Raw genomic sequence first — 22,036 nt, 5'->3', positions numbered from 1 at the left:
GAGGGGGGGGGGGGGTTAGATTCCAAATTTTTCTGCAACCCTGGAACTTCCTTCAGGTTTGCAGAGAAATCACCCAGTTTGTCCCTAACTCCATTCTGCAGCTGAATCAAGCATATTTTGTATGGTGTGGTTCAGAAACGTATATGTTGACAAGCAGGGAAACCACAAGGGCTTGCAGGAGGCATCTCATTTACCCCTTCCCTACTATTTCCGCTTCCCCTTTGCTGGCAGCATCCATAGCCTCTCCCATTATCCTGCATCCTCCTCACTTCTCCACCTACCAGCCTACCTACAATGTAACTGGGCAAAAGTAACTCAGAACTTCCCTGGCAATGTGGACACTGAAACCTGGGTTTTCCATATCCTTGTTTGACATGTTGACCACTACACCACACTAGATTCTGTAGCATGGCTGCTGTTGAACAACATCAAGCACCTGGATCTGAGTAATTCTCTCCTTTTTTTCCCCCTTTCATCTGATTAAAGCTTTTGATCAACTATCTTGAACAGTCATAAGGCCTGGGCAATTCATCCAAGCAGGGTGATAGTAAGTCTCACAGTGGTGGGTAATCGGTCTGACCGTGATGACTCCTCCCTCAAAAGCCAAAATATTCCTGGAAAATGCCATCACCCTACCTTTTATCAACAGAAACCAAAGCTTGAACTTGAAGGCTGATGTTACCATTGTGGTTGCCTAGCAAAGGCATTAATTTCTTAGAGTCACTGCTTGTATTATTTTGGCGAGGTTAACCCCCCTGCCCCATTTTTATTTTTATTTTAGGTTTTTCTGCAAAGCTGCAAAGCTGAAGCTTTTGTCAGATTTACAGAAAAGCTGTCTTGTCTATTTATGACTCCAAGACAGAGGTCCTATGCGTGGGTCGCGGCGCTCTGGGAAGGGAAATAGCTCTCCCGACCTTTGATGGTGCGCCATTGAAAGCAGCGCGCCAGGTAAAGAGTCTGGGTGTTTTACTGGAGCCTTCACTATCGATGGAGGCCCAGATAGCAGCCACTGCCAAGTCAGCATTCTTCCATCTGAAGCGGGCAAGGCAGCTGGCCCCTTTCCTTGAGCGCCGGGACCTCGCAACAGTGATCCACGCAACGGTCACCTCAAGACTAGACTACTGTAATGCCCTCTACTTGGGGCTACCTCTGTGCCGGACCCGGAGATTGCAGCTAGTGCAGAACGCGGCGGCCAGGCTGTTGTTGGGACTCCCAAAACGGGAACATATACAGCCGGGGCTACGTGAACTGCACTGGCTGCCGATTATATACCGGGTCCAGTACAAAGTGTTGGTCGTTACCTTTAAAGCCTTATATGGCCGAGGACCTGTCTACCTGAGGGACCGTCTTTCCCCATACGAACCCCAGAGAGCACTGAGGTCAACCGGGAAAAACCTAATGACTGCCCCTGGGCCGAAGGAAATTAAATATCAGAGTACCAGAGCACGGGCCTTTTCGATCGCGGCCCCTACCCTGTGGAACCGACTCCCAGAGGAGGTGCGGGCCCTGCGGAACCTTGAACAGTTCCGCAGGGCCTGCAAGACCACCCTTTTTAAATTAGCATACTCGGACTGCTAGGAAAAACGGTAACCAAGGGTCCGCCAATGCGGTCTAAAGATCTATACCGCATCACAACTGTATTACTGGATTGGTTTTAAGTTAATATTTTAATGTTTTATTGCTCTATATTGTAATTTTAAGGTTTTACTTGTTATTGTATGATTGTAGAATGTTGTTAGCCGCCCTGAGCCTGCCGTGGTGGGGGAGGGCGGGATATAAATGAAATAAATAAATAAATAAATAAACAATCTCTGCATTAAAGTATTAATAAATTTGGCCATATTATTAGATATATTGATTTCTGACTACATTTTCTAATTTTACCACAGCAAAATAATTTCTGAACTGATAATTCTGCCATTGTGAGTCAGCAAAAAGTTCCAAAAGAAACACTTAACAATAAATGTGTACATAAAAAAGTGAAATACACCATGAGTAGCAAAACCATAGCTTAGAATCAGCTTGAGAAATAAGAGAGCAGAAGGGCAATACCTACCTTCTTCATGGCGCCATACCTACCTTCTTCAATCCTGGCATTAAGGACCAAACTAGACGAGGCAGTGTCCTCATGTCTGACACAGGGCCATTCTTATTTTAAAGTCTAAACATGAGTGATATAAAAGTAACACAAGCCTGACTGGGCTTGCAGCATGGTGGATGAGGCACTTTTGTACCTCCCAACTCCTTTTGAAGAGCCAGGTTGGTGTAGTGGTTAAGGTGTGGACTCTTATCTGGGAGAACTGGGTCTGATTCTCCTCTCCTCCACTTGCACCTGCTGGCATGGCCTTGGGTCAGCCATAGCTCTGGCAGAGGTTGTCCTTGAAAGGACAGTTGCTGTGAGAGTCCTCTCAGTCCCACCCACCTCACAGGGTGTCTGTTGTGGGGGAGGAAGATAAAGGAGATTGTGAGCCACTCTGAGACTCTGAGTGAAGGGCGGGATATAAATCCAATATCATCATCCTTTCAAGAGCCAAAGATGGGGGCCATTTTGGCACTTGAAAAGGCATGGGGTATAAAGAGACAACACCTTGTCCTACCATGCCATGGGCCTGATCAAGACTGAGTTCTTGTGGTATTTTTTAAATCATCCATGTTAGGCATTAAAATGGCATTGGCAGTCCCATGTAAAATGCCATCATCTCTAGTTTAGCCCTAAGAAACAAAACAATAGTGGTGGCAGCAACACTTTCTCACATATGCAGTTGTAGTACAACAGACTGGACAAATGGAACATAATTCTGATCATGGAGTTACATGGTAAAAGCAAAGGCTGCAATGTGAGGGGAAAACATTAAGGAATGTAAAGAGCTGTGGAAGGAAAAGCAGCAGCTATTGGCTTTCAGCTATGAGAAGATAGCTTTATGTGGTCCTTATCTGGAGGGGGCTTTAGTTTCTTTACTGAAGTTTTGCAGGAGTGGCTTTAGTGCACAAAGAGCTTACCGGTGATATGCTTCCCGGCGATATTTCTTCAGAGCATACCCATCCATATTTGCAGGAAGATCTGCTGCATTTTGTAATCGATCACTCCATGAAGTTGTCATTTTTTTAAAAAAAAAATGTTGCCAATTGTCACTTTACTCTGGAAAGGTAAATGGAGAGACCTAGTTAACTTTCAAGGCATGTTTCACAAAAGTTTTGTATAACTACTTCCTGGTTGTTGTTGTTTTAAAATGCCTGCAGTAATCAGTAAAACACCACAAGAACCTTACAAAAACAATTAAGTACTATTAGTCAAAATAAATATTGATGAGAAAACTAGATGTACTTTATATATGCATATTTATCAGTGAAATATTTCATAAATATTTCAGCGTAAGGTTCTAATAATTTCACAGTCTGGAGCTGTGGGAACATGAAAACTTATGCTCCATGCCTCCCTTACCCTCATTTCCTTACTCTAAATTTTGCAGTGGAAGTTAACACTGAGCATAAAACAAAATTATTCTATGTGGGAACATTCAGGCTGTGCGTTTCCGTGGAAGTCTGCGTCACACACTCTTCCCATTCCACCCCATCCTGGAAGAAATCAGTGTGACCACTCCACGACATTTGATGGTGTTACATTATAAATATGGAGAGAGACATGTGACTTTACTATCCAAAATGCCCCCCATCCATGCTGCTCCTGGGAGAGAGAGAACTCCCACGAAAAACACAGGGTGGAGAGCTGGAGGCCTGCTGCAGAAGTGGGGAATCAGCTACACCCCACATGCATAAGGAAATCCTCATGCCATGATCTGCCAAATTTGAGCTAGTATCTTGCATATGGCAACTACACCATTTAAAGACAAAATACCAAACAGAATTGATAACTTGTGTCCTACCACAGCTTTCATAATCTAGTACTAGAACTCTCAGTTCAGTGATTAAAGTGGATACAACATTTTGCAAAAACTCTATTTCCATTTTCATGAGTTATATTCTCAAATCCTTAAGTATGTGTTTGGGAAACTGGCTCCAAACTACTTGGGCCAGAAAGAAAAATGTAGACACCTTGTGGTGATCAAGGCTACATTGTCATTTTTTCCCAGAATTTCATTTGCTTTAAATATACAAATGCTTCTTTTCAACTTGTTGCTAAGGACACAAGCTAAAAATAAGCTGGGCTGAACCCTGACATACTTTTGTAAGTCAGTAGGATTAAGTATGTAACAGTACAGGCAACTAGCCAGTCAATCAAAATAAGCAGCTATGAACTACTGAATTTTATGGTATCCTTTCTTAAGTTACAAAAACCTATTTTTAAAACCTAAGCATCTGTAAATATCCTCAAATATACAGAAATGTATACATGTGGTACACATTTTAGAACCAACTCTATGAGATTTATTTTAATTGCAGTCCTTCCAACACTGTCATAGCCAAACATTTCTGAAGTAAAAAAAAAAGACGTTAAACTATACTATAGCGAGTTGTAAGGCTCTGGCCCAAGCTAACTTGATATGTAAGGAGGCACATACAGATAAGTTGTTTTTCTATTTTGTTTAAAAGCTTCTGTGATTAAACTGAGTTGACAAACTGGGTAAATTTCCTTGGGGATCTGGCAGAAAAAATAAACACAAGTGCCTAGGATGAGTGGGTTGTCCGCTCAGGTCATTCTCTTTCATTATTCAATGTTCAGATGGGATGTTTTGTAGCTCCTGCACACATTCTTCTTTCAGCTGATATGATTTCGGAACAGACTACTTTACAATATTAGATGACAAAACAAATGATTAGTGATACTGTGTTTTCTAGTTCCTTCACAATCAGCTTCCAGAACACAAAACACAAAGTTTTAATAACCATTAAGAAGCCTGTACATTGCAAGAACTGCATATGCCTCAGCACTAAATTAATACCATTTCCTATATATGGGCTTTCTACACTTTGATAGGTTCTTGGGCTCAATATTTCACAAAGATTAAATAACCTCCTCATACCCCCAAGAGAAAGAAAGTGTTCTGTCCCTCAACTCACCGTAACAAATCAAAAGCAAAAAGAATAAAACGAGTCCAATAGTTAGGGATGTGCATTTGGATATTTCTGGTTCAAATATATATCCAAAAATATTTTTTCAGTATTTTCAGGTCATATTTGAGGGTCTATATGGTATCCAGGATTTTTCAGAGTACCAAGAAATAGGTTCTGAAAAATCTAAGCAGGAATGTCAGGAGCCAACATTTTAAAGCTTCCAGGACTATTTTTCTTTAATTTTACTGAGTGTCTATCTTTTTGTGAAGCCTTACCAGGTTGGCTTGGGCTGGATTCTGTCCTTTAAAATTGGTTCTGTTTGTCTTGCAACATTATGTTCTTTGCTTAAATTACTTCACATTGGGTTTGTAGTTTGCACTGGATTCTCTGGTTCAACATTGGCTTGATTTCAGTGGCTTGGATTCTGAGGTTCTACATTAGCCTGGATTCTTAGGTTTTTACATTTGTTGGGCTTGCAGCTACCTTCCTTGTTAAATTGGTTTGGAACAGATTCTCTGACTTGACATTGGTTTGGATTCCATTCTCTTACATTTGCTGTGTTAGGCTTGCCACATTGTCCCGTACTTCTGCTGGGGTTCCCTCATCCTGCATTGGTTCTTTGGGCTTGTTGGTTCTGCTTTTGGCCAGAGGTTGCTTTGCTTGCTCTTTGCTGTTTGCCCTGGAGAAAGTCTGGCATTTTACCACAAAGGAAAAATGCACCATAGCTAGGAATACATTGTTCAGGAGCCCAAAAAATTATATCTCCTATTCCAATTTGTTTGAAACTTAGGGATTACTTAGAGGACAGGCACCAGAAACTCCTCTGTAATTTTGGTGCCATTCACTTTAAAAATAGTTCCTCCAGCACCCTGGAAAGATTTCCATAGGAAATAATGGAGAGAATATCAGAATTTTTTAAAAAAACACAAAAACCCAGATCTGAACACTAAACTGATATCTGGAACTTGGATATGCCAGAACACTGATTTTTGTCAGCTCCCTTATACCCAGATTAAAAAATGATTTCTTTCAAAGTGCACATCCCTACCAATAGCACCTTAAAGACAAAACAATATTTATTCCAGCACAATTTTTTGGTGGTTTCAGCTTATTTTACCAGATGAACTGGAGTGTAAAATCCATAAGACTGATTTGGTATGAACAAAAGTTATTGAGGAAGACTCAGCATGGGTTCTGTAAGGGAAGATCTTGTCTCACTAACCTGTTAGAGTTCTCTAAAAGGATGAACAAACATGCGGACAAAGGGGACCCAATAGATGTTGTTTACCTTGACTTCCAGAAAACTTCTGATACAGTTCCTCATCAAAGGCTCCTAAGTAAACTCGAGAGTCATGGGGTAAAAAAGACATGTCCTCTTGTAGATCAAAAACTGGCTAATTAATAGGAAACAAAGAGTATAAATGGGCCATTTTCTCAGTAGAGGGTGATAAGCAGTGGGATGCCGCAGGACTCAGAACTGGGTCTGATGCTTTTTAACTTGTTCATTAATGATTTGGAGTTGGGAGTAAGCAGTGAAGTGGCTAAGTTTGCAGATGACACTAAATTGTTCAGGGTGAGAACCAGAGAGGATTGTGAGGCACTCCAGAGGGATCTGTTGAGGCTGGGCGAGTGGGCGTCAACATGGCAAATGAGGCTGAGTACTCATTTTACCAACCTCAGAAGGATGGGAGGCTGAGTCAACCTTGAGCTGGCTACCTAAACCCAGCTTCTGCCAGGATTGAACTCAGGTCGTGAGCAGAGCTTTTGACTGCAGTACAACAGCTTTACCACTCTGCACCATGGGGCAGCTTTCATAATGACCCTGCATAAATTGATGGTGTGGCCTCATTTGGACTACTGTATACAATTCTGGTCACTGCTCCTCAAAAAAGATATTATAGCATTGGGGAAAGTGCAGAAAAGGGCAACTAGAATGATTAAAGGGTTGGAACACTTTCCCTATGAAGAAAGGTTAAAACGCTTGGGGCTCTTTAGCTTGGAGAAATGTTGACTGAGGGGTGACATGATAGAGATTTACAAGATTATGTATGGGATAGAGAAGGTAGAGAAAGAAGTATTTTTCTCCCTTTCTCACAATATGAAAACTCATGGACATTCAATGAAATTGCTGAACAGTCAAGTTAGAACTAATAAAAGGAAGTACTTCTTCACCCAAAGGGTGATTAACACATGGAATCCACTGTCACAGGAAGTCGTGGTGGCGGCAAGCACAGATAGTTTCAAGAGGGGATTGGATAAACATATGGAGCAGAGGTCCATCACTGGCTATTAGCCACAATGTATTGTTGTAAATCTGTCTGGGGCAGTGATGCTCTGTATTCTTGGTGCTGGGGGGGCACAGTGGGAGGGCTTCTAGTGTCCTGACCCCACTGATGGACCTCCTGAGGGCGCCTGGTTTTTTTGGCCACTGTGTGACACAGAGTGTTGGACTGGATGGGCCATTGGCCTGATTCAACATGGCTTCTCTTATGTTTGCATGCCCACCAGAAAGGTGAAGCTAGCTTTTAAAATGTTCCAATTCTCCCTGGCATAATACAAATAATTTCATAGTGGTAGTCCATTGAAGCAAAATCAAACAGAAGAGTAAAATAAAACAGTATTTTCTTTACAGAAATGTGGAAAATTAATTCATCTTCATGGAATCTGAAGTTCTAACTTACAAATGCTTATTCTGGAATTCATGTTCTTGGTCTTTAAAGTGGCACTGGACTTATATTTGAAAATGCAGAATCAAAGGTCCAAGAAACCAAGAAGTAGAAGAAAAGAGCATGCAGTCTTAGAATGCTCTTAAGTTCCTTGCTTTGAAAACATACTGTGTTTCAAGTATACTTAGATAGGAAAAGTTTCATTCTCCTGCAAATCACGTCAGCAAAGAATCCTACGATATTCACTCAAGGAAGTAATTAAATCTTAGTATCAATGAGTTAGCCAGCCAAGCTAGCCATTATCAAGCAGCAAGTCCATAACAACCTCTCTTTTTTCATGTTTTCAGGTACAGAATGGGGTGTTGCTGACCATCCTCTCCACACTGACTTAACATTGCCCTGATACCAATATTAGATGCATCAATAAATAAGGTAAAGGGTTTTGAAAAGTCAGGTGCCCTTAGCACTAGTTCTGTTGTTAAAATAGCCTTAAGGGGGTCAAATGCCTTTTGGCATTCTGAATTCCAAATTATTGGGTCAGGGTGTTTCTTTCACACAGAGGAGCTGTGATTGCACTGAACTCTGGGGTGAACCTTCTGTAGTACCCCCCTACACCAATAAATGCTCAAATATGTTGCTTGGTGGTGGGTCTGTACTGTTCTTGTATAACTTGTACCTTGCTCCAGTCCACTTTGATCTTACCACCTCCTAGCACATTCCCTAAATATTCTATCTGAGTCATGGCTAGCTGAGACTTGGATGCTTTGATAGTGAGACCACAGTCTTTAATCCTTTGAAACACAATTACAAGATGCTGCAAATATTCCTTCCATGTCTGGCTGAAAATTGCAATATCATCAATGGAAGCAAGAGCAAATTCTGTTATTCCCGCCAAAATTTGTCATCAATCTTTGGAACATTGCTGGAGCGTTCCTCAAACCAAAAGCTAGGACGGTGAACTCAAAGAGTCTCTCCTTAGTAATGAAAGCAGTTTTTGGTTGGTCTCTGGGGTCCATGGCCACTTGCCAATTTATTTATTTATTTAGTAGGCTTATATGCCACCCATTCCCGTAAATGGGCTCAGGGCGGATCACAACATATAGTAATAACAATAAAAACCTACAATTCAAGGGCACATCATACAGAATAAGCAATTATAGGCCCAGATTAAATTATGGTAGTAATAGCAGGATAGCACTGTAGTAAGACACAATGTCGCTACAAGGGAGGCCAACTGATGGAATAATAGCTGGAATAGGATGCCTGCTGCCTCAGCCAAAACCCCAGTGGAATAGCTCCATTTTGCAGGCCCTACAGAATCGCAGTAGCTCAAATAGTCTTTTGTCAAATCTAATATTGAAATAAAATTTGCAGTTCCAGTTGTTTCAACCAATTCATTTACTCTAGGTATTGGGTAGACATCAGGTGTGGTCACTTAATTTAAATGCCTGTAATCTACAGAAAACCTCATGGTCTTATCTGGTTTTGGTACCAGTTGAGGCCCAAGAGCTAAAAGCCTTGCAGTCTGTCACAGCAGCCAATAACAAGCCCTGTCTTACAAAAGCCCCATCTACTTTCTGGAAAAAAAAATCAGCTAGGACTGGTGGGACCCATGGTACTCACAGGCACCACATTCATAGAATCATAGAGTTGGAAGAGACACCTCCAGGGTAATCTAGTCCAACCCCCTGCACAATGCAGGAAACTCAAAAACACCTTCCCCTAAATTTACAGGATCTTCATTGCTGTCAGATTGCCATCTAGCCTCTGTTTAAAAACCTCCAAGGAAGGAGAGCCCACCACCTCTCAAGGAAGCCTATTTCATTCGGTAACACTATATTGATGGTATCCCCATTTCATGATAATTTCAGAACCAACCCATACCACTTCAAGGTTTCATTATTTTTACATTTATGACTCACCTATTTAGTTTATCTGAGGAAGTGTGCTTGCACACGGAAGTGCTTGCACATGGAAGTGTATACCTTGAATAAAACTTTGTTAGTCTTAAAAGTGCCACTGGACAAACTTTATTCTACTGCTTCAGACTAACATGGCTACCCAACTTTATTTATTTAGTGTTATCTAGTTTTTTGAACCTTATGCCTAAATAGCAGAAACAAAGAGGAACTTGAGATATTGTTTCCCAAACACAGGGTCAATACCTACAAAAACCATTTGGCCTCAAGACAAAAAACTAAATATATCTTTACTTACAAATTAATGTGAGAAATTATGATAGGACAGATGGGGCAACATCGTCCCCCAGAGAATAATAGTGAAAAATGTTAAACAACTTCTTAAGGATAGCAATTCTCTTACAAAAAAATTTCAAAGGGAGATTAGAGAGACTGATGAATTGCAACTGATAATAAAGCTCAAGACAATGCATCCACCTGAACTGAATCGAGACCCAGGTTTCCTGTCTCATTATGAATGCTGATTTCTTCATGCCCACTACCACTCTGCATATCACATCCAATTCAATCATGCCTGCTATTGTCATTCACTCGCCTGCTATTGTCATTCAGCATCTGAAATCACTCCACTTCCCAATATATAGGACAGATGGACTCACATTCTAACTGGATCTGAAGAAGTGAGCTGTAACTCACAAAAGTTCATATCCTACAACAAATTTTGTTAGTTTTTAAGGTGCTACTGGACTCTTGCTCTTTTCTGTAAATAACTTCCTATTTATCTAGCCTGAATAGAGATATGAACACCTGGTTAACAAAAAGAAAAATACTCCCTCTAAGCTATGGAGTTTTGTGAGCAAAAATTCTACTTCAAGAGCTACTGGCATTAAAGTTGTGAGCTGCTGCATAAATTAGTTTGCTCTGGGGCCATTTTTCCTGAGCTAAGACAAAAATGTGTGAACTGGAACTAAAAAAACCCTGAGTTAACTCACACCAATTCAGCTTAGAGAGAACACTGGAGGTGGGGGGGAGATCAGGTTCTCTCATTGTTTTCTGATGACTTTTTCCAGGTTTTCCACTTGGAAAATTAGAAAAATTTGGGGGGGCAGATGTTGAAAAAGAATTCCTATAATTTTTTTTCTTTTGAAATGAGTAAAATGATTTTATTCATTTAAAATGTACAGCAGGCAAAAGTTTGATGATCCCCCCCCCCCAATTTTTCCATTTGAAAAATTTAGGAAATCTGAGGGAGGCACTAAAAAAATGCTATGAAATGGGGGGGTTTCTTTTAAAATTAGAGCAACATGTTAAGATAGCAGAAGGACAGCAGTTTATAGATTTCATGCTTTAGTACTGGGTATATTTGCAACTTAGCTTATAGAAAACAAAGTCAATCATCATTAGGGTTTGTAGAATCTTTCGGGCCCAAGTGCCGTGTTTTACTGGAGAAAGTTTTCCTTCCAGACGTTTCATTCTCAGCTGCGGAGAACATCCTCAGTGGCGTTGCAGCCGAAGTAGGCGCTCTGACCTTCTTGGCTGCACTTGAGCCCAAAAGATTCTACAAACCCTAATGATGTTACCAGCCGTGAAAACCTGAAATCTTTGATAAAGTCAATCATACTTCTAAAATCCATAAATCTGCCAAATAATACAACTTTTATATGCCAAATTATAAATGATGCATTTTACATAGTTAACACAGAAAATAGGATTTTATATGAGTCGCTTTTTTCCACTTTCGGCGAATACGGCACTTGGTCCCCTACCTTGAGCACAGCAATTTAGCAATGCTGATCCACGCCTCGGTCACCTCGAGAATTGATTACTGTAATGCTCTCTATATGGGTCTGCCCTTGACTCAGATTCAGAAACTGCAGTTGGTGCAGAATGCTGCAGCCAGGCAACTAATGGGGCTTCCCCGGCAGCAGCACATTCAGCCTGTGCTGAGAGCGCTGCACTGGCTGCCTGTTGCATACCGAATCCTTTTCAAGGTCCTGGTATTAACCTTCAAAGCCCTATATGGCCTAGGACCTACCTATCTATGGGACTGCCTTGCCCCACATGCTCCCCAGAGAGCACTGTGATCAAACTCTCAAAATCTTTTGGCTGTCCCTAGGCTAAAAGAGGCTAGGCTTAATTCCACCAGAGCAAGAGCCTTCTCGGTTGCAGCCCCAATACTTTGGAACATCCTCCCAGAAGCCATAAGGGCCCTGCCACCACATCTGCATCCATCGCACTTTGGTACTAACTGCCTAGGATATATACGTGCTGAGAAAGGAAAATATTATATGATCTGCCTGAAGTAGCACCATTGCAATTTATTTTATTGTTTTATTGTTTATTGTGTATTTTATGCGGTTAGCTGCCTTGAATCTGCATAGAATGGGCGGGATATAAATATAATGTAAATAAATAAAGAAGAAGAGGAAGAAAGGGGAAACAGAAGGACTGAAGGAAGAAAGAAGAAAGAGAGGGAAAGCAAGGAATTAAATGCTGTTAGTCTATCACTGTATAATTTACAAAAGTGTGTGAATGTGTGTGGGTCTAAGTAAAAGTGTATCGTTAATGAGAAAGGATTAGGATGGAGAATGAATGAAGAAGTGAGTGTATGTAGTCTGCAAGAGGTAGTGAGGTGTCTTCATTCTATATTATTATATGATAATTTGAATTTCTCCTGCTTAACTCAATGATAGAGGGAATCATGTTGTCGCAGGATGCTCTCAAAATATTTCAGTCATCTTTTGAAGACTTTTTTATGGGGGCATTAAATCAGATGCAGAACAATTTAATGGAACAGATAGGGGGATTAAAATTTAAGCTTGATGGATTAGAAAATGGATTGAAGGACATAAAAACGGATATGACAAAGTTGACACAAACCAAAAACTCTATTGACACAAAACAAATACTAAAGGAGCAAGGTACAGGCGACTTGGAAATTAAACAGGAAGAATCAGAGAACAGGATTACTAGATCAGACATGTATAAGGTAAAATATACTTCAAGATTTTTAAGCATATCAGAAGAAATAAATGAGGATTTATTTTGTTCAGTAGTAGAAACATTGACCCCCACGCTGGAAAAAGAACAAAAAAAACCTGAGAGGGAAATTAAATATATATATAGGTTAAACTCTCTAAAGCTAAAAAAGAATGGCTCACTTAGAGAAATACATTCAAGAGACATAAGGAAACAGATCAAAGATGTAGTTTGGAGAAGGGAAAGGGAGAAACTTATTAGATCTAGAGGTCAGAAAAATAAAAAAATGAAAGAGATATTATGGATAATTAGGCAGTTAACTCCAAAACCAAGAGAGGTTTTAAATAACCAAGAGAGAAATTGGCGTAAACGGAAGAAATACCAAAAATGGAGGATTTAATAGGAAAGAAATACCAAAAATGGAGGATTCATAATTGGATGGTGCTGCGGAATGGAATGCCAAAGCAAATAGTTAGACTAGGGGGGCAGGTCATACAGATGGTTAAAGGTGTATGGAAGTAAAGTATTATGCAAGGTGTCAAGCGTCATCGATAAAATATCTTTAATGAGTTTTCCTTGAGTGCAAGTGAAAAGGATAAATGGGTTTAATTTGTAATGTAATAGTGACGGTGAATGTAGTAAATGGTGAATAGAGATAATGGAATTTGAATGTATATATAATTAGTGAAAACACTGCCTTCGACTTCTGTTTTAATAATATTTTCTTTTGTATGGTAACAGGCCCCAGAGCACACTCATTTATTGCAGCAGCTCACAACTTTAATGCCAGTGACTCACACAGTACACAATATATTAATTTAATAAACTATAAAAATATTTTAAAAATAAATAAATAAATATAAATATATGAAAGAATCCCTATTTGTGAGTATCTCCATTTGACTAGACTACTAATATACACAGAATCATCAAGTTCACTATTAGGAGAAGGGATGATTATTAACAGTATTTTAGAATGGATAACAATTAAGTAAATTATTATTAAACAAAAAATAAATGAAAATTACAAGTAGGCTACTTAGATGCAGTGTTCCCTCAAAGCTGAGTCAGATTTTTCACAGATTTTTGTCTTAGCTCAGGAAGGATGACCCCAGAGCACACTCATTTATTGCAGCAGCTCACAACTTTAATGCCAGTGACTCACACAGTAGAATTTTTTTTCACAAGACTCTGCAGCTTAGAGGAGCATTGCTTGGATGTAAGTTTTGAATTCATAAATTTGTTTTATATGGGAGAAAACTAACAATTCTAGGAATAATGCATATTTCTATTGTGTTCTTCTTGGTTACTGCACTCAAATCTGTTAAATTAACTGCTTTAAGACACCACAAAATGGTCCAATATAAGGCTTCTAAGGCTCCATTTGAGAAGTGGAAGTTGCAACCTGGCATGAGCCAATGATCCAACAGTGGGGCACAGCCCCAAGTCTATTCCTGATTGTTCCTGCATGCTTAGACTTCTCCCTCTACCTTCACCACAAAACTGACACCTTGCCTATCAATTACTGATTTTATATTATCACACAAATCCCTGGATACAATTCAGAGATAAATTTATGATGTGCAAACTTGGGTTTGAATCCCCACTTGTGCCATGGAAGCTCACTGAGTGACCTTGAGCCATCCACACTCTCTCAGCCTAACTTATCGTGTAAGGTTGTTGTGAGGATAAAACAGAGAAGAGGAGAATTATATAAGCCACTTTGGGTCCCCACTGGGGAGTAAGGCAGGCTACAAATTAGATAAATAAATGTATAAGCATGCCGAAAATCTGCATTTACTTCTGTTACGTTTGCAAAAATCAAATTACTTGAAATTAAAATTTGCAGCTCATTTTCATATTTATTAATCAGCAAACAAACCTGATTTTTGAACAGGCAAAGTGCTATGTGTATCAGTGCCTAGTACAATAAATCACATCAATAGCATAATTCTGTAATACAAGTTGCTAACCATGATGATTCACAGAGCAGAGAGCCTCAGGCCCCTGCACACATTTCCCCAACCATCACCAGAAGGCTTTTTGACCTTTTTTAAAAAAGCTATAGTGTAATAATAAAATGCTATAGTGATAAGGCAACTTTTTAAAAGAGCCCTCCAGTAGCATGGAGGGGCAGTAAAAAGTGGCCACAGTGGGCTGGCTGAGATCAAGGAAAGTGCAAGGAAAACTGACATGTGAACACTCCATTGCTGCTGTGAATGTCTCTGGTTCTGCAATGGTAAGAAAATATAAATTAAGACTGTTGCCATTTGGACGCAACCACAGGTATATTTTAGTGTTATAGCTTCTTAATTTATAGACCAGGGGTGGCCAAACTGGTTCGGGAGCCACATGTGGCTCTTTCATACATATTACGTGGCTCTCACTGCCCATCAGCTGGCTTGGAGAAGGCATTTGTCTCTTTAAATCACTTCTCCAAGACAAGCCAGCTGGCAAGTTGGACAATGCATTTAAAGTTAAAGTGGCTTTCTTTCTACCTCTTTCTCCTCTCTCCCCCCATCTGTTTGCCTTCCTATCTTCCTTACAGTTCTCAAAGATCTGACGTTCATGTATTGCGGCTCTCAAAACATCTGATGTTCATATCTTGTGGCTCTCAAACATCTGACGTCTATTCTATGTGGCTCTTACATTAAGCAAGTTTAGCCACCGCTGTTATAGACACATGTGCTATGCTGGCAGAAGATGGAACACAGACATTGCGGTATTTTGGAGTTTGCCACCCTACTCTTTGGCTGGAAACAGAATAAATGTTTGGGGGCAGGGAGGAGCAGAACAATTCAGGAAAAACACTCCTCCATACTTCTTTTCAATTTTTTCAAAAGAAAAATTGGAAATTTTGTCAAGCTCTCAGGGGTAAACCTCCTATGAAATATATTTTCTTTTTGGATGAGTGGGGACACTTTTTAAGACAAAATGTGTAGAATGAATATTTTTATACAAGACAATTTATAGCATTAATGAGAAATGCTCTCTCTCTCTATTTTGCTGTCAAGCAGTAGCTGACTTATGTAACCCCTTGATTTTCAAGGCAAGAGACTATTTAGAGGGGGTTTGCAGTTGCCTGCCTCTGCAGAGCAACCCTGATATTCCTCGGTGGTCTTCCATCCAAATACTAACCAGAACTGACCCTACTTAGTTTCTGAGATGGGGCAAGACAGGGTACCCACATTAGGGTAATTCTCTACATACTGTGAATAACTAAGCATATGCAGTTCTGCTTGTAGAAAACTTAAGTATTTATATTTCTAACTCCTATAAATATGCCAGGTAGCTTTAAAAATGCTAACTTTTATTATAAATTATTCAGTTTATGCTCTTAAAGAGGTAACTATTTACTAATACCCTCCCCCCAGATTTCTACTTTTTCTCCCACCAAAAAAGCACACCCTCATTTTTCCTCATGGGTTCAAGATTTTCAGAAATGTTACATCTCTAGCCAGGAGCATACAAGAAGATGTGAAGACTAGAGGCAGTCAATTCCAGAGGCAAAGACAATTTAAATCATTTGGCCCATGCACACCTGTTGCTGAACTGTTGAATGTGACCGCATGTTAAAACACAACAGTAATGGCAGATATTCACAAAAGCCTTACTAGAAATGCACATACTTTTTTTAAAAAATTGGCAGCCTTTCTGCTGTAGTTTATCAACTGCAGCCTAACATACAAGCCTTTGCCAAGGCCACCTCGGTTTAAATACAGTGAGAAAAACATCAGCTTAATCCTTGTGCAATGTTTGCCTGAAACACCTGACATGCTGCCAGCCAGCTGCCTTACTCAATATACCACCCTGTCCCAGCAGATTTCATAATTGTACAATGAAGCTATGTGCAAAAGGAAATGTCAGTTAGCAATCCAAAATGCTGCTCAATTTTAGGGCAAGATTCAAATGTACTGGATTTTTAAAGCCACCAGCTTGATATGAAATAAATTACTAATATTAAATCCTCAGTACAAAATGAAATTAATTTACAACAAATGCTCCCTCTTAAGCTGAGTAGTCTTGTGAGCAAAAATTCTGCTTTGTGAGCTACTGGCATTCAAGTTGTAAGAAAGCCATTTGGCTTGCTCTGAGGCCATCCTTCCTGAGCTAAGACGAAAACCTGTGAGCTAGCTCACGCTAATTCAGCTTAGAGGGAACACTGCTTACTAGCCAAATTCCAACCTATAGTTGCCCGTTTGAAGGCACATGTCTATGCTGGAGTCTTAAAAATGACAGTTTCACCATCTCCAGGAGAATTTGCCCTTAGCTAACACTGAAAAAGTGATTGTGCAGAAAAATTGCAAAGGTAATAGAAAAAACTGGATTGCCCGCCTATCAAAACTCTTCAAGGTGAGGCTAGAAAACAGTGATTGACCCAATTATTACCCACATTCTTCTTATCGCAACGCAGTAGATGGGGAGGATGGGATACAAGATTGACAGAGAGAACTGCAATCACTGAAACCAACTTTAGAGCCACCCTCAAATATTTCCCCCCTCAACTCTCAAGTGGAAACGTGGGGGTCGACCTTCTCTCTGCAGCAATGACCCAAGTGGATCTCCAGTAATGGTCAAGAACGTCGTTCAATTACAGGGGAAAAACTGAATACATACCCCGAAAAGGGCACACAAAGGTTGTTCTACCCGCATCATCGTCGCCACTTGGGGAGACGTAGGTACAGATTTTCTTTCTCAGTATCTCACTTCTTCCCTGCCCCTCTCGACAAAAAAAAATTGCCAACGGTGCGAAGTAAAAGTTGAGTTGGAGTTCCCTAGCACTTGCCAGCCGGGAGCTGGCCTCGCTTAGCCGCCCGCCCGCCCCCTCCCTTCCCGCACCAGCAAGATCATTTCCCCCTCAGCCCTGGGGTGGGGTTCCGACCACGGCTCTTCGCGCGCCACAAGAAAACGCAGGGACGCGGGGGGGGGGGGGGGTAAGAGATCGCTCTTCCTCTCACCAGAGAAAGAAAGAGACTGTCCTTCAGCCTCCTAAAATGAAAGCAGGCTCACCCCCACGGTTACTACTCGTCTCCCGTTGGCGTGGGGGAAGCTTCATCTCCCCAGGACTTCCCGCCTCGGTCACGCCAGCCCCGCTCCCCTATGAAGGCACCAATTTCTCCCTTCGTCCCCGTCAGAAAGCAGGAGGGCCGCCGTTTCCCTCCCCCTCCTCACCTTTCCCGCGTGCGCTGCTCTCTCTCTCTCTCGTTCACTCTGCCCCCCCTGCAGGAAACCGAACAACTGAACTGCCGCAGAGCTCAACCTCATAAGCCGCGCACGCGCAAAAGAACCTTTTCCCTCTCCCGCCCAGTTATTTCGACATCACTCCTCCTCTCCAGTAAGGGGTTAGGAGAAATGTTCAAGGCTACTGCAATGCCGTATAGGCATTTTCAGAGGCTGCTGATGGCTGTCAACATTCTACACTGAAGCTCTGATTCAGGAAAGCTCATGGTGGAATAAATGTATTTGTATGTGACTGAAGAAGTGTGCGTGCACGCCGCGAAAGCTTATATCCAGAATAACACCGTCTTGGTCTTAAAGGTGCCACTGGAATCAAACGTTGTTCTGCTGCTTCAGACCAACACAGCTACCCCATCTGGAATAAACGTTGTTAGTCTTTAAGGTGACACTGGACTTCTGTTTTATTTTGCTACAAAGGACTAAACACAGCATTCCTCTCTTGAACAATGTTTCACTTCCACAGAAGGGCGAGAGAGGTCTCCGATCTATCGACTCATTTTTATTCTTAGTTTCTTGTTAACGGCCAATCATATAATACTAAAAGTGGACAGAAATGACAACCATCCCTCCCTAGCCAGGGATGCTAACTGTGCTCATTCTAGTCTTTTGGAGGTTCAGAGGTGATAATTCGCAAAATATTTATCAGTGCTAACGAACAAGTGTAGGGTGGCATACTCTTTACCAGGACCCGCTTGAATGTCCAAGTGGGTCCGTGTCGCACTTGCAAATACGTTATCATTAATCGATCGATTTATACGATTTCAGAAACAAAACAATGTGGTCTGTGGCAGCAAAAATAAAAAGGAAACCTGTGGCATTGTAAAGACAACCAGAATTGTATTGTGACATACATTTCTGTGGACAGGAACAGACTGGTCACTTGATTTACAATAAATGTTCCTAGTAGACCACTGCCCTAGAAGGCCACTGGCAGCCAAGAGCAAGCAGAGCCAAGCCCAAATAGCTCTACTCAGAGCCAGCAAGCAGCACTCATGATGGGCACCGGCTCACCCCACCGACTTCCTCCCATGGAGGTGTGGCTGACCCCAATGGCCATTCTAGTGCTCACTTGTAGCAACACTGCAGCAACTTGCCATGCTCCTTGGCTATTTTAACTTCTTTACTACCAGCTCCAATATCAATCCTTGTGGGACCCCACTGCTTACTTCCCTCCATTGAGAGAACTTCCATTGATTCCTACTCTTTGCTTCCTGTCATTTAACCAGTTTTTAATCCATAAGAGAACCCATCCTCTTATCCCATAACTGCTAAATTTACTCAGGAGTCTTGGGTGAGCCACCTTGTCAAAGCCTTTTGAAAGTCCAGGTATATAATGTCTACCCACTTGTTCACGTTCTCAAATAACTCCAAAAGGTTGGTGAGGCAGAACTTCCCTTTGCAAAAGCCATGCTGTTATGTGCCTAACAATGCTATCTTTCATTACAGTTTCTACTAATTTATCCCTTTCTTACATGCCCAGGGAAATACAGTTCAACACTTTGGGGACAAACAGCAATTTTTCCTCCAGGCCAGTTTGGCAAGGGATCCTGGAGGTTTTTGTAATCTTCTGGGCTTGCAGCAGGGGTCACTGAGGGTGTATGTGTGTGGGGAAGGTATTTGTAAAGTTCCTGCATTGTACAGGGGTTTGGACTACATGACCCTAGAGGTCCCTTCCAACTCTGTGATTCTATGTACAGGTTAGTAGATCAATGATCTCACATCTTCCTTAAGAATTCTCAGGTGTATGCCATCAGGACCTGGAGACGAGTCAGTTTTTAATTTCTCCACTAAGTCTAGAACTTCATTGCTGGTCACCCCAATTTGGCTCAATTCTTCATACTCCCTTCTTGAAAATAAGGGCTGTGACCTGGGTACATGCCTCACACTTTCCACAGTGAGCACAGAAGCAAAAAGTAATTGAGCTTCTCTGCTGTTTCTCCTTCTCCCTTTAGCAATCCCTTTATTCCTTTGTCATCCAAAGGCTCCACTGTTTCTCTGCCTGGTTCCTGCTCCAGATATATATTTTAAAAATAATTGTTTGTCCTGATGCTTTCAGCAACTCATGTCTCAAAATCTTTTTTTGCATGCACAATTATTAACTTACTTTGTTAATTTGCAAACGGGGACATGACACAGCAGCATACCAAAACTGTACAAGACAGTAGCGCAATGCCTCTGAGCTTGGGTAAGAGAACCCCATGTTCAAATTCTTACTCCAGCAATGAAACTCAAGGAAGCGTCTATTTTACATCCAGTCTATTTTACATGAGATTGTTATGATCTGAGACTACATTTATGTCCTTCCTTGAAAGGGTGGCAGTTCCCAGGATTCTGCCATAGCAGTAACTGAAATTCAGGGGCATTAAAGATACAGATCATAAAAGACTGTATGTGTTTTTCCACTACTAAAAAGAAGAATAGCCATACATCATAACAATATTGAGGTGTTCCTGCCTATTTTGTGCTTTAATTACTACTAACTCAGTGGAACAGAGTGGTAAAACTCTAGTACTGCAGTCTGAACTCTCTGCTCACGACCTGAGTTTGATCCCAGCGGAAGCTGGTTTCAGGTAGCTGGCTCAGGTTGAATCAGCCTTCTATCCATCCAAGGTCAGTAAAATGAGTACCCAGCTTGCTGGGGGTAAAGTGTAAATTACATACTTGGGAAGGCAATCACAAACCACCCCGTAAAAAGTCTGCCGTGAAAACGTTGTGAAAGCAACATCACCCCAGAGTCGGAAACAACTGGTGCTTGCACAGGGGACTACCTTTATCTTTATCTTTACACATACATGAGAAGATAGTGTTGAAGCTAGCTGTCTACCACCGCTACAAATTCCCCTTATAAATCACATAGGTAGATTTTATCAGGTAGATACACTCTCTCATGACACAGTGCTCTGTAGCACCAAGGAAAACACATTTCCTTTCCACCATACTTTGGGCATGTCTGCATTAACCTTTTCCTTCTGAATTGACACAATTAGCTCATTCATGTTTTCCAGAGAACCCATATGCTGTTACTGCCAAACCACTGCCTGCACTTTGATATCTGCCCCATTGTTTTGAAGACCTAGTACAGGGGTGGCCAAACTGCAGCTCAGGAGCCACATGTGGCTCTTTCACACATATTTTGTGGCTCTCAAAACCCTCACTGCACCATTGACTGGCTGAAAGAATGCATTTGTCTCTTTAAATCACTTTTCCAAGTCAAACCAGCCAGTGGCTTGGAGAATGTATTTAAAGTTCCTTTCTTTTCACCTCTCCCCACCTATCTTCCTCCATCCCTCCCTCTCTGTCTTACGACTCTCAAACAGCTCACATTCATATCTTGTGGCTCTCAAACATCTGCTGTTTATTCTATGTGGCTCTTAAGTTAAACAAGTTTGGCCACCCCTGACCTAGTGCAATTGTACTGACAGTTGTTCACATAGGACCTAGCAAACCTTGGTGTGGAAGAGAGGTCTTTGAGGCAGATGGTGCTTTTCTGCACTGCTTACCCTACATATCCTGGTTGCATTGTCAGTCAGTATTATCTGCCCTGCTCCCAGGGCCAGCTTGTGGGAGTAGGCGGGGTAGGCGACTGCCTAGGGCGCTACCCCGCCTGAGGGCGCCACTAGGTGCTCCCTTACTCCCCTTGCCCTTTCCCTCTTCCTGGGAAGGTGCCGCTCGGTCGCTGATCTGCCTTTTTTCATCTTCGGCAACTGCGGCAGCTGGCCCCTTACCTGGAGCGCAACGACTTAGCGACGGTAATCCATGCTACGGTCACCTCAAGAATAGATCACTGTAATGCTCTCTACATGGGGCTACCCTTGACACTAACCCGGAGACTACAGCTAGTGCAGAACGCTGCGGCACGGCTGCTAATGGGGCTGCCGCGACGGGAGCACATTCAGCCAATGCTGAGAGAGCTGCACTGGTTGCCTGTTGTATTCCGAGTTCGCTTCAAGGTGTTGGTATTAACCTTTAAAGCCCTCTATGGTCAGGGACCTGCCTATCTACGGGACCGCCTTTCCCCATATATCCCCCAGAGAGCACTGCGATCAGGGACAAAAAATCTGTTGTCCGCCCCTGGCCCAAGAGAAGCCAGGCTATGTGTAACGAGATCCAGGGCTTTTTCGGTGGCAGCGCCAGAACTTTGGAACACCCTCCCAGAAGCTATAAGGGCCCTGCGGGATTTATCTGCATTCCGCAGGGCCTGTAAGACCGAACTGTTTAAAC

The 22,036-nt window shown here is 41.7% G+C and overlaps 1 protein-coding gene across 8 annotated transcripts in view; it reads right to left on the bottom strand.

Annotated features, from left to right (window-relative positions):
* NT5C2 (5'-nucleotidase, cytosolic II) overlaps nucleotides 1-17,862 on the bottom strand; it is a 122,270-nt gene extending 104,408 nt beyond the window's left edge. For 4 of the 8 annotated variants that reach the window (XM_060241744.1, XM_060241743.1, XM_060241746.1 and 1 more), the window contains exon 1: nucleotides 3,001-3,055. Coding sequence is in view for 1 of the 8 variants with exons in the window: in XM_060241739.1 (XP_060097722.1) it covers nucleotides 3,001-3,101 (101 nt within the window). In the remaining 7 variants the exon portion in view is untranslated. Of the gene's footprint in view, nucleotides 1-3,000; nucleotides 3,140-17,749 lie in introns of those variants that run through there. The other 4 variants (XM_060241747.1, XM_060241741.1, XM_060241739.1 and 1 more) reach the window with 3 other exon arrangements.
* Nucleotides 17,863-22,036: the final 4,174 nt, after the last annotated feature.

The sequence above is a fragment of the Heteronotia binoei genome, chromosome 6, assembly GCF_032191835.1.
Source record: "Heteronotia binoei isolate CCM8104 ecotype False Entrance Well chromosome 6, APGP_CSIRO_Hbin_v1, whole genome shotgun sequence".
Lineage (NCBI taxonomy): Eukaryota > Metazoa > Chordata > Lepidosauria > Squamata > Gekkonidae > Heteronotia > Heteronotia binoei.
The sequence above is the reverse complement of the archived record's forward strand: the minus strand, read 5'-3'. Positions and strand labels throughout refer to the sequence as shown.